This window comes from Euwallacea similis, chromosome 2 (genome assembly GCF_039881205.1).
Source record: "Euwallacea similis isolate ESF13 chromosome 2, ESF131.1, whole genome shotgun sequence".
NCBI lineage: Eukaryota > Metazoa > Arthropoda > Insecta > Coleoptera > Curculionidae > Euwallacea > Euwallacea similis.
In genome coordinates, this window is record NC_089610.1 from 6376337 (window position 1) to 6387431 (window position 11095).

General features: G+C 35.5%; 2 protein-coding genes across 5 annotated transcripts; one reads left to right on the top strand and one right to left on the bottom strand.

The window, feature by feature from the left end:
• Positions 1 to 411: 411 nt before the first annotated feature.
• Positions 412 to 5649, top strand: LOC136417973 (DDB1- and CUL4-associated factor 6-like). Of its 2 annotated transcripts, none has more exons than XM_066403859.1 (14): positions 412 to 558; positions 626 to 844; positions 1187 to 1459; positions 1540 to 1696; positions 1777 to 1937; positions 1999 to 2150; positions 2317 to 2500; positions 2619 to 2806; positions 2863 to 2951; positions 3102 to 3272; positions 3628 to 3766; positions 3933 to 4099; positions 4313 to 4565; positions 4703 to 5649. In XM_066403859.1, exons 2-14 carry the CDS (start codon positions 757 to 759, stop codon positions 4859 to 4861), a joined length of 2181 nt encoding a protein of 726 aa, XP_066259956.1. In that variant the 5' UTR covers positions 412 to 558; positions 626 to 756; the 3' UTR covers positions 4862 to 5649. The 2 variants fall into 2 exon arrangements, with proteins under 2 accessions (XP_066259956.1, XP_066259948.1); XM_066403851.1 differs by having other exon boundaries at positions 722 to 844.
• A 39-nt stretch (positions 5650 to 5688) lies between these two features.
• Positions 5689 to 10005, bottom strand: LOC136417996 (cytochrome P450 9e2-like). 3 transcript variants are annotated; one of them, XM_066403893.1, is made up of 8 exons: positions 9110 to 10005; positions 7565 to 9050; positions 7335 to 7501; positions 7115 to 7280; positions 6802 to 6967; positions 6543 to 6753; positions 6243 to 6494; positions 5689 to 6182 (listed from the first exon to the last, which is right to left on the bottom strand). In XM_066403893.1, the coding sequence occupies exons 2-8, from the start codon at positions 7681 to 7683 to the stop codon at positions 5752 to 5754; spliced, it is 1512 nt and encodes a 503-aa protein (XP_066259990.1). In that variant the 5' UTR covers positions 7684 to 9050; positions 9110 to 10005; the 3' UTR covers positions 5689 to 5751. The 3 variants fall into 3 exon arrangements, with proteins under 3 accessions (XP_066259990.1, XP_066259982.1, XP_066259998.1); XM_066403885.1 differs by having other exon boundaries at positions 7565 to 10005; XM_066403901.1 differs by having other exon boundaries at positions 5690 to 6182; positions 6243 to 6488; positions 7565 to 10005.
• Positions 10006 to 11095: the final 1090 nt, after the last annotated feature.

The window sequence follows — 11095 nt, forward strand, 5'->3', positions numbered from 1 at the left end:
TCTATATCCAACAAATTGATGTGTGTGATTTACTATAATGACATATGAAATAAAATATTGACTAAATACTAAGTTTTTTCGAATTTTTAAAGACACATTCCCATATCAATATCTCAGTAACTACAGGCAATAGAAAAAATTTCATACGAAAAATCTAGTTGTTCTAAGATGCTCTAACCCAACATTTCCGCGTGAAATGCTTTGCGAACCAATCTTACATAAGGAAAAAAGGGCCTGCGTTTATTTGAACATTTAAACTGAAATGGTATGTTAAATAGTTGGACAACTGTCATCTCTGCTGAATGCGGCTAAAAAGTTTTTGTCATTATTCTCAGCTGATTTTGAAGTGTGACGATGTGTCGACCATCTGTGTCCATATGTGGAACTGTCATTATTGTCCAAAAGATCATAACATTGCAAATCATAAATCATTTTGCACTAAAAAATTCAAAAATAGATGTAATTCTTGAAATATCTGTTTTTTCAATGATTTTGGAATCAGCTTGGGATTTCAGCTACTTATTTAGGGCATGCCACCAGGTAATTTAACTGAAATAGGTGAGTTTATTGTTATAAACGCCCAAATTTTATGTGTTAGCTCTTTAAGTGTTTGGGTTTTATCCAGAAATTATGCATTCCATACCCACTTTATTGACCATTTAAAAAACGAACAAAAAGGTCACGTACTGTAACAGAGCAATTGAAGATGTCTTTGTTTAAGGCAGGAAAAGAACACAAAGTTTTAAGGAAACCACAATGTATCAAAAAAAGAACTCAGTATTTAAAGATGTATGGGAAAGGCTGTATGACAATAGAATTAGGAATATAGGACGTACAGCTAAAGGTAAGTAGGTTTCCTCTAGACCCTTCAAGTGAAATAGGTAAGTAAATAAGCATGAGTAAAAGCAAATATCAGATTTGCTCCAACTCATTAGAAAACTGTCCAAAAACTTTGAGAGAACATCAGCAATATTAAGTTCATAGAAAGATTGGATTTGGAGTTTATGGTCACCAAGCTGGTCTTTCACCTGACAACCACTTTGGGCAATCTAATCTTTATTTCAATTATTTGAAAAAAGTAATATGTTCACTGAGGTTTATGAAATCAACTTCTCTAAAGCCAATTTCTTCCTTTGAAATAGTGGCTTAAGTCTTTTACATATTAAGATACCTTGAGTGTTTCTAGATGATCTCAGTTTAGTCCAGCGTCTTGATCTAGTCAAAAGCCTCCAAGGACATAAGGGCTGTGTGAATACTATTTGCTGGAATGATTCAGGAAGCTTAATTCTGTCCGGGTCTGATGATCAGCATCTAATGATAACTAATGGATTCACCTATAAAGTTGAGGCAAATTACTGCACCAGTCACAAGGCAAATATTTTTAGTGCAAAATTTCTACCTTCTACTAGTGATCAGCAAATTGTTAGTTGTTCTGGCGATGGGATAGTTTTACATACTGGTAATTATTCTAAGACATTTTAACATTTTATTTAAATACTAAATTACACATAAAACAATTAATTAAACATGTAATTTTAGACTTAAATCGCCAAGAAGAAACTTATCAAAATCAATTTCATTGTCATGGTGGTACTACAACTTATGAGGTATTGACTGTTCCTGACAATTCAAATACTTTCATGAGTTGTGGGGAAGATGGTACAGTTAGATGGTTTGATTTAAGAGAAAAGAGTAGGTAAGACTTTTCAATTACTTATTGTTCAGCATGTAAATGCACAATTTTCAAAGATATAATGTGAAATATATATTTTTTAGTTGTTCATTACAAAAGTGCAAAGAAAACATTTTAATATCATGCAAAAGAGCCATTACAGCATTAGCTGTCAGTCCTACAGCTAGCCATCAACTAGCCGTTGGCTGTGCAGATTCCACAGTGAGAATCTATGACCGAAGATATCTCAGTGTTACTCCTGGAGGTAATTAACTTCTCTGAAATATGCGATTAAAGTCAAAAACATATCTTTTGTGGTTTATTAGAACACTTGCTGGCTCAACCTTTTTGCACCTTTGTTGCTCCAAAATTCGGGGAAGAGAGGCACTATAGAATTACTTCTCTTAGCTATGACAACGGTGGCAAAGACATGCTTGTTAGCTACTCATCGGACTATTTATATCTCTTTAATGTTCAGGTATTCAATATTACAACAGAAAAATATTTATGTTTAAGATCCGTTTATATAAATTAAAAATAATCTTGAGTTTCGTTATGGGATAAACAGAGGAATCCTCAAATCTAATTGAATATTTCCTTTAGTTTAATCCCTGGATATATTTCAGCTGATATTTCCGTCTTAGGAGTGCACTTCACAACAACTGAAAAAGCCCCTGCCAAAGCAGTCAGTATGGGAAAAATTGAGGGTAGTTAGAGGTAAGCGGGAAAGGGTATCCCCTCCTCCAGTGAGAAGACTCAGGTTACGTGGTGATTGGTCGGATACAGGTCCCGATGCTAGGCCCGAAAGGGACGCCTCTGGCATGTCTGGTAAGTCATGTTATCACACAGCAACACTTCATTAGCGTGGGCATTTTACTAGCTCCAAAGCTATTTCATTCACCCTAAACCTGATACATTGCTGATGAAGACATTTCTTTGGCTTTAGGGTTAGGACAAGCTAGACCACAACTCCAGGCCACTCTAATGCAGCGAATGACCGACGTATTATCACGCATGTTAAATGATCCTATGACTCGTGCGGCTCTCTCTGCAGGTGGGGAGGACTCTTTAGATTCAGAGGACAACTCACAGAGAGTTTTAGAAGCAAGAGAAGGTGGATCCACTAGTATTCAGGTAATAGCTATTAACTAGTAATTTAAAAAAAAATTAACTAGGCTATTTGTTTTTAGGAAAGTGCTGGTGGGGTGGTGTCAGATGGTGAACACATGGTTGGTTCGTCCGGAAGCAATGAAGGAGAATCTGGTAGTGAGAATATACAGTGAGTGAAAATATTATACCATTGAAATGTATCGGAGTTTTACATTAACTATATTGATTTTGAGATGAATATGTTTTTTGTAGAAGTGATCATCCTATATTATATGGTATTACTTCTACGTTTTACAGTCACACGTTTATATTGTTGTAGATCCCAAACTTCCGCGTCAGAGCCCGTAACTCCTAATCCTGAAACAAGTTCTACCAATAGAGAGACGAGCTCTAATGTGACCAGTGATTTGCACAATAATTTGGCTGCTTTGAGGAACTTGAGACAAGGATTTATTAATGAACATGGAGCTGAGCCGTCAGTTAGTTTTAGGTAAAGCAAATCCAATCTTCTCGAGTCTTTTTCGTCCAAGAGTCGGAATTTTTATCAAATAAATATTTGCTTAAACTAACTTGCGGACTTACAGACGTAGACAATATTATAAAATTTCAAGTTGTTTTGAATGTCGTTGGTCACGTTCATATATAGGGTAATTCAGATTTTAAGCGGGAAATTTTAATAGTAGAAGTTCGAAAAGTAAAGCAAAAAGCTTATATGAACTTATATGTTTTAAAATTTTATTAACGCCCTGGATTAGGATCAAAAAGCTTTTTTTTCTCTTTATTTTTCTAGTTTCTATTATCCATTACATTGCTTAATTAAAATCCGAATCACCCTATATTTCCAGGTACTCAGGTCAAAGTACATCTAGCTCCACCATTAGTTTACGAGCCAATAATGAATCTGATAGTTCAGACGCAACTCCCTCTTCCAGATCAACACGAGCGGCTACTGGTGGTTCTTCATCTCAAAGAAGAGCCTTGGAGGTATCTGCCCGCTATGTCATTTTTTCAATTTTTTCTGATTTTTTTAAATAATCTTCTTTGCTACGAATTGTAAATCGCGAATTTTCTTTTGTTTTTGCTTCGTAATCTTTAAACCATTTTGGTACTCTAAATTACTTAAAGATACATCTTAAATGATCATCCGTAGATGGACGTTGACTATTCAGATGAAGAAGAGGAAGAAGATTTAGAAGAGACCGATGAATTGGCAAAAGAAACTAATAGCGAAGAAGCTGCTGTAAAGTTTGATGAATATCGTGCCACCATGTATGAAGCCGAAGTAAAGAAGAAATATACAGGTCATAGAAATGCAAGGTAAGTATAGCCTTGTTGTACCAGCGGCTATGCGGTGTAAGGTATTTTTCTAGCACTAGTGTCTGAAACCCTGCAAAAGACAAGGTGGGTTAAGTCAGATAAAAGTTAATTCTTGCGAAAAAACTTTAAATTAGAAAGTTAGCTTAATTGATTAAATAAGGAACTGGAACTATTTGACTCTAGCACTTGAAGACATTTTGTTTTGATCTTCAGGACTATGATAAAGGAGGCGACTTTCTGGGGTTCGAACTACGTAATGTCGGGCTCCGATTGCGGCCACGTCTTCATTTGGGACCGGCACACAACCGAACTTAAAATGCTGTTACAGGCCGATCAGCACGTGGTCAACTGTCTGCAGCCCCATCCCACTTACCCTATTCTAGCCACCAGTGGAATTGATCACGATGTCAAGCTTTGGGCTCCTATTCTGGAGGAGAGTGGGTTTGATGCCGAACTTGCGGACGATGTATGTATTGTTTTCTTTAAAGATTACTTTATTCGCGTCCTTAATTCAAGCTTCTTGCTAAAAATTAGTATAAAAAAATGTTCGTTATTTATTGGAGAAGTTGGAAGACAATTTATTCTCATACTCATTTTCTACAGTTGATCAACAGAAACGCTATAATGCTAGAAGAAACCAGAGACACCATAACTGTTCCCGCAGCATTTATGATTAGGATGTTGGCCTGCCTTAACCAAATCAGACGTGGTGCGCGAAACAGACGGTCTTTGAATAGAGCTTTTATCGAAGACGACAGCTAATGAGAATGTTAGCTCAGCATCGTAAGAAAGAACACGATTTATGAATACTGTTGAAACAAAAGATTGATTTATTTGTATGTACATAATTATTTTTGCATTTTAGAATCCACTTTTGCTCGTTGTTTATTGTCTTTAGACAATGCAAAGCTGCCAATGAAGGCTGATTCGTGATTGCTTCAGACGAATTAATGCGAATTAAGGAATTTTCGATATTATTCACCACAAACGTAGAATATCTATAGTAAGGTGGATTAGTTCATCCATATTTTGAAGTCATATTTCTCAGTTGATCTTGATTTTATTGTATGTTATCTAATCCACATGAATAAAGATCAACTGAAAAAATAAATTCGGTTGTTCAACGAGCTTTAATCAGCTCTCTATTATGATAAACAACGCAGTTGAGGTATGTTGAAATACATTTTGAGATTAGTTTAGTTTACCCCTTTTTGATGCTGCTTATTGTGATATAAAGTGGAGAATTTTTCCCGTAACTTTTTTTTAATGTTATGATTCACTTTTCTTTCTGTGCCATGTCACTATCGGTAAAGTTATCTTTGATTCATTCTTCAGATATATTAAAATTAACTAATAATTAGCACATTGCTCGATTAGTACTGGAATGTTCCTTACTAATTTTCGCTTTTTCTTTTAATTATAATTCCTTCTTTTCATTTTATGAAACTAATAGAGGTGTGATATTGTTTGAACTGACCATTATATGAATATTATATTTTGTTTATTTTTGTGAACAAATAAAGATCCTAAATATATTACCAATTTATAAAGGGTTTCTTTAACAGCCTAAAATGACTCTAAAGTTAGCTTTTATTAATATATAATTATGAATATACGCCTATGCGATAGCTACATACGTAGTGCTTTATCTCTTATAAAGATTTCAGTCCCAAATGTATTCCTCCTTCAGGAGTCAAAGTGAGAGATCTGGGGAGAAATTTGAACGTAATCTGTGTGTTCTTTGTAGGAACAAGTTCAAAGTTTTTTAACACATAAAACAGAATCACTTTGATTTCCAGTAGAGCAAATCTAGACCCAATGCAAGCCCTAGGTCCTACCCCGAAAGGCAAATAAGTGCAAGGCAAAATATTTCCCTTGTTTGCCTCTGAAAATCGTTCTGGTATGAACTTTTCCGGATCAGGGTAGTACTTTTCGTCACGGTGGATACTTATTATGGGGATCCATAAAATATCTTTTACTTTAAAAGTAATTGTGGGTTCTCCAGGTGATGTTGGTTCCAGAGTATATGGTTTAACGCACACTCTGTCAACTAATGGTGCAGCTGGCCACTTCCGCAAAGATTCTACAATAATTTTATTTTGATTTGCAAATAATATTTGAACCCTTGGTAGTTACCCCTTACCTGAAACCACCATGTCCATATATTTCATGCCAAGTATGTCTTCATATGAAGGTTTTCCGTTACATTTCGCCCAAACTTCATTGATTTCTTTCCTTAGTTTGGCCTGAATTTCTGAGTTTAATGCTAGTTCATAAGCAGTATAACTCATTGCTGTAGATACTGTGTCAAATCCAGCCAAAAAGAACACCATAGCTTGTGAGGCTATGTCTTGGTTGGTTATGTTTACTTTCCTTTTATGGGATGTAGCTAAAACTGATTACATTGATGTTGCAGTATTTTACCCACAATTTTGGGGACCACCTGATGCATCCGCTTCTTCTCTGACAACTGCAAAACCGTCATCTGGGACGTCCTCTTCTTTCTTTTTAGCAGATCCTCGCTTAATCTCCAACAGTAAGTTAATCATATCAGGTCTCACTACTCCTTTTTCTTCCCTTAATTTCACTGTCTCCTCTATGAGATTTGTGAAAAAGGCATTAACTTTTTTAGATAAGAAGCTGATATTAAACATCTAGAAAAATTTATTGTTATAGGCTCGCGGCTAGATTGAGTAAATTACCTTCAGGAACCAAGGGCATATCATCAGTGCAAGGAACTTGAATAAAACTGTTATTTTGTTGAAGTCCGAAACATCCTTCCCCATTATATAGAATTCATTATTGGGCATTTCTAGTGAATTCACTTTAATGCCGAACGACGTTGAAGCGATAACGTCTGTGGCGTACCTTGAATTAAAATTTTAAAAATGGATTTTTGGTGAAAATAGACGGGCAATAGCTATGTGGATAACCAATTAGGAAATGCTCTTGAACTTTTGAGGGACGAACTATGTGATGTCCCATTGAATTTTAAATGGAACACTATGCATTTACCTGCAAAACGAATCTTTCATATTCAGTTCTATTAAATCCTCGTTTTTGCTTTTAAAAAAAATTGCAAATTTCTCTGCTTCTTCTCTAATAAGTTCGTACATTATCCGCATTTTATTGCTGGTGAAGGAACCAGATAACACTGTCCTCATATCTCTCCACCTTAGACCTGAAATGGATCCTTAAGTTGAAATATTTTCTTTGGTGTTTATTTGTTACGCACCTTTCAATGTAAAGAGATTTGCACTCCATAGAGGATCGATTTCCTCCGATACTGCAAAGTTTCTGTGATCGGTGAAATAATCAAAATCTTTAATTGTTAGTTGTTTAATGACTTCGGGATCCTTTAATACAAGAGTTGGAAGGTAAAACTGGTACATTCCAATATACCTGAAATTTCACTTTATATTAGCATGGATGTTTTGTTAAGCCAACGAGGCGTTAAGAAAATACTTGCTGCCGGGATGCATATTATAAAGCCAATCGATCCACTCTTTCGTACCCTTAAGTCCGAAAAGACTAGGCCAGGAATCTCCAACCAAAAACCAAGGGGATGCTTGGAGTACTCCCATGTTTTTCCATTGGCTGTATGGTTTTACGTATCCTTTCCATATTATTAGAGCTATCAAAGCTATAGTTGAGAAAATCCAGTATACAGGGTGTCCCGAAATTAAAGCACCATATTTAAACAACGTAAATTAGGTCAAAAAATAACACCAAAACTTTAAATAAAACAATGTCGGAAAATGCTTCCTTAATGAGGTATGCCTCTTTAAAGACGTAACTCTGATGATGGTAATTTTGAAATATTTCCAAAACGGTGCAAGATAACTTTATGAAATTTGGTACGATTTTATACCTTATAAGCCTCAATTGACTGATGTGGCTGAATGGAAATTATTTCGTCAGAGGCGTGCTGCACGGGTAGTGTCGGGGTTAAAAAATGCTAGATTTTTTTTATGTGCCCCATTTTTTAGTTGCTGATGCAAAATTATGAAACCATATACGCTTCCAGAAAAAAAAGACACTCTTGGTTCACGATGCTAGGACGCTTCGTTTTCGAATAAAATGAATTTAAACATTACAATACATGACAAATACAAATGATGCTTAAAGCGATATTTTATTAAACACATCAAAACGATTAAACAATAATAAAAAACGAACAAGAAATTTAAATGACGCACTTTCAAAGTAAGTTTTCAAATAAGTTTCCGTTTTGTTGGATACACAGTCTAGATCGTTTTTTTATGCTCTGGGAGGCACGGGAAATTTGAAACGTATTTTCTTTTATTTGATTAGCAGCTAAGTTGATTCTATCCAACAGTTCTTCCCTCGTGTTTATTTCTGTGGCATAGATTATGCTACACATAAAGCCCCAAAAAAAATAATCCAGGGGATTAAGGTCAGGTGATCGAGGGGGCCAGGTTATTGGACTACCTCTTCCTATCCACCTGCCTGGAAACTTTTCATCAAGCCAATTTTTCACGTTATTTCCAAAGTGAGCTGGTGCCCCATCTTGTTGATAATACATTTGCAATCGGGTATGCAATGGTATATCTTCTAATAGGCCTGCCAGCTCATTTTGAAGAAAATGTAAATAGTGTTGTGCTGTTAACCGGTTTGGAAATACAACTGGTCCTATTAATCTATTTCCTATGATACCTGCCCAAATGTTGACAGAAAACCTATGCTGAAAATGTGTTCTCCTTACGACTTTTGGATTTTCATACTCCCAATAATGTGTGTTATGGATGTTAAATGCTTTGTCTCTCGTAAAACTAGCCTCATCAGACCACAAGATATTATGTAAAACATTTTGGTGATTCAAAACCCACTGGCAAAAATTCATCCTAACTGTAAAATCTTCCTCTCGTAAGTCTTGAACCCTTTTATAGTGAAAGGGATGCAATCCCTGCATCCGAGTCATTCTTCCTATCTAAAAATTAATATTCGAAATAACTGTTTATCTGTTGTTATTTTAACGACTGTATTTACGATCGATTTTGGTATGTTTGTAATGTTTTCAAGCGTTCTTAGAGAAATTTGAGGATTTTCTTCTATTCGATTAAGCACATCCTCGAAATCGTAATCTACTGTAGGTCTTCCTTGGCCTCGAGAACGTTGAAAAGAACCACATTCGACTAAATTTCTATGTACTCGATTAAAAACAGATCGAAAAGGTATTCTTCTTCTCGGGTACCTCCTTCTGTACTCTTCTACGGCGGCTCGCGAATTACCATTACAGAACCCATAAATAAAATGAATATCGGCAAGCTCCCTACTTGAAAATTTCTCCATTTTTCACTAACAGCTTAATAATGACACAAAGAAACTCCCCAACAGAATAAATATAAACATCAAATTGACAGTCAACATTGTTTAATATTTCGTAGCCTACTATTAAGTTTTCACAGAAAGTAAATCATTTGTATTTGTCATGTATTGTAATGTTTAAATTCATTTTATTCGAAAACGAAGCGTCCTAGCATCGTGAACCAAGAGTGTCTTTTTTTTCTGGAAGCGTATATGGTTTCATAATTTTGCATCAGCAACTAAAAAATGGGGCACATAAAAAAAATCTAGCATTTTTTAACCCCGACACTACCCGTGCAGCACGCCTCTGACGAAATAATTTCCATTCAGCCACATCAGTCAATTGAGGCTTATAAGGTATAAAATCGTACCAAATTTCATAAAGTTATCTTGCACCGTTTTGGAAATATTTCAAAATTACCATCATCAGAGTTACGTCTTTAAAGAGGCATACCTCATTAAGGAAGCATTTTCCGACATTGTTTTATTTAAAGTTTTGGTGTTATTTTTTGACCTAATTTACGTTGTTTAAATATGGTGCTTTAATTTCGGGACACCCTGTATAATCCTAAGAAAAAGCAATTAATTGTCGAACTGAAAAAAACATGAATAATTAAATTAAAAGTATTGTATTTTTAATATTCGCTGATAACTTCATCTATTGAAGAAACGATAAAAAAATCACGATGCGAAATGAAATCATAACTGCTAACGCTCTCTAATATTTCGAATACCTAAGCCAGTGGACCAAAACGAATGTTGCCTCGGTCTGGCTTGCGAAACGAAGAATATTTAAGATGCGCCGCCACTCCTCACAGAAAAGGGTACTCGTGAGTGTAAACAAACTGAAACCAGTGGCGCCGACGAAGGGCTTTTAGTTAAATTTTTGTTACCCATTTGTGGTGTTATATAGTTAAGCCATATATAGTTTCATACGTACAAATAAAAGATCTGAATGTATCAGTTAGGTATGGCTTATTGCTATTATTGCATTTCTAACCGCACCCAATTAATTTGGAGGGCAACGCAGAGTGGAAAAATCGTGTAGCTCATGTTATACCATAAGAAAACAAGTACCACGTGTCACTTCCTGCCATCTCAATTATTCACTCCAGCGTCGATGGTGACTCCACTGATGATGAAAATGACAAAACCTGTATTTAAATGTAATAAAAAAATATAGTTTTTGTCACGCCTATGTCCTGAATTCCTTTGACATATGCCGGAAAGAGTTTTTCCGCAGTTTCAATTGATAATAAACACATTATGTCATACGCAATATAATGTGCAACAACTACATGGAACGCTCGCCAAACCCCTCTTTAGAACTATTTGTTGCGTTGTGAAGGTGTTTATGTTTTTTAACTCTGCGTTCATTGCGACGTGCTAACGTAATAAGCGTTAACTTGTCAAGACCGGAGTCAGGGTTATTCTTAACCCGGGGTTAAAAAACTGCTTCCATTCCCGTATATTCTGAGTTAACTCAAGGGACAAGGTTAATTCGTATTTTACAAAAACAGGCTTAAAATGAATTAAAGTTTATCAAGTTAAGCGTTCGCTGTTGGTGATTTGACGCGGTTCTTGTTTCCCGAAGCAGATTATTTTTAGCTCGCATAGTTAATTTGTGGGTTAACATAGAAATGAAACATTTCTTTATACAGCCAGGCT

Excerpts from the sequence above, each read along its gene's own strand:
- LOC136417973 (XM_066403851.1), top strand. The coding sequence starts at position 531 with ATGCCACCAGGTAATTTAACTGAAATAG. Across the intron at positions 1,460-1,539 it reads TGGGATAGTTTTACATACTG|ACTTAAATCGCCAAGAAGAA; the intron begins GTAATTATTCTA and ends ATGTAATTTTAG. Across the intron at positions 2,807-2,862 it reads GTGGATCCACTAGTATTCAG|GAAAGTGCTGGTGGGGTGGT; the intron begins GTAATAGCTATT and ends ATTTGTTTTTAG.
- LOC136417996 (XM_066403893.1), bottom strand. The coding sequence starts at position 7,683 with ATGGGAGTACTCCAAGCATCCCCTTGGTTTTTGGTTGGAGATTCCTGG. Across the intron at positions 6,754-6,801 it reads TATGCCCTTGGTTCCTGAAG|ATGTTTAATATCAGCTTCTT; the intron begins GTAATTTACTCA and ends AAATTTTTCTAG. Across the intron at positions 6,495-6,542 it reads AGAAGAAGCGGATGCATCAG|TTTTAGCTACATCCCATAAA; the intron begins GTGGTCCCCAAA and ends CAATGTAATCAG.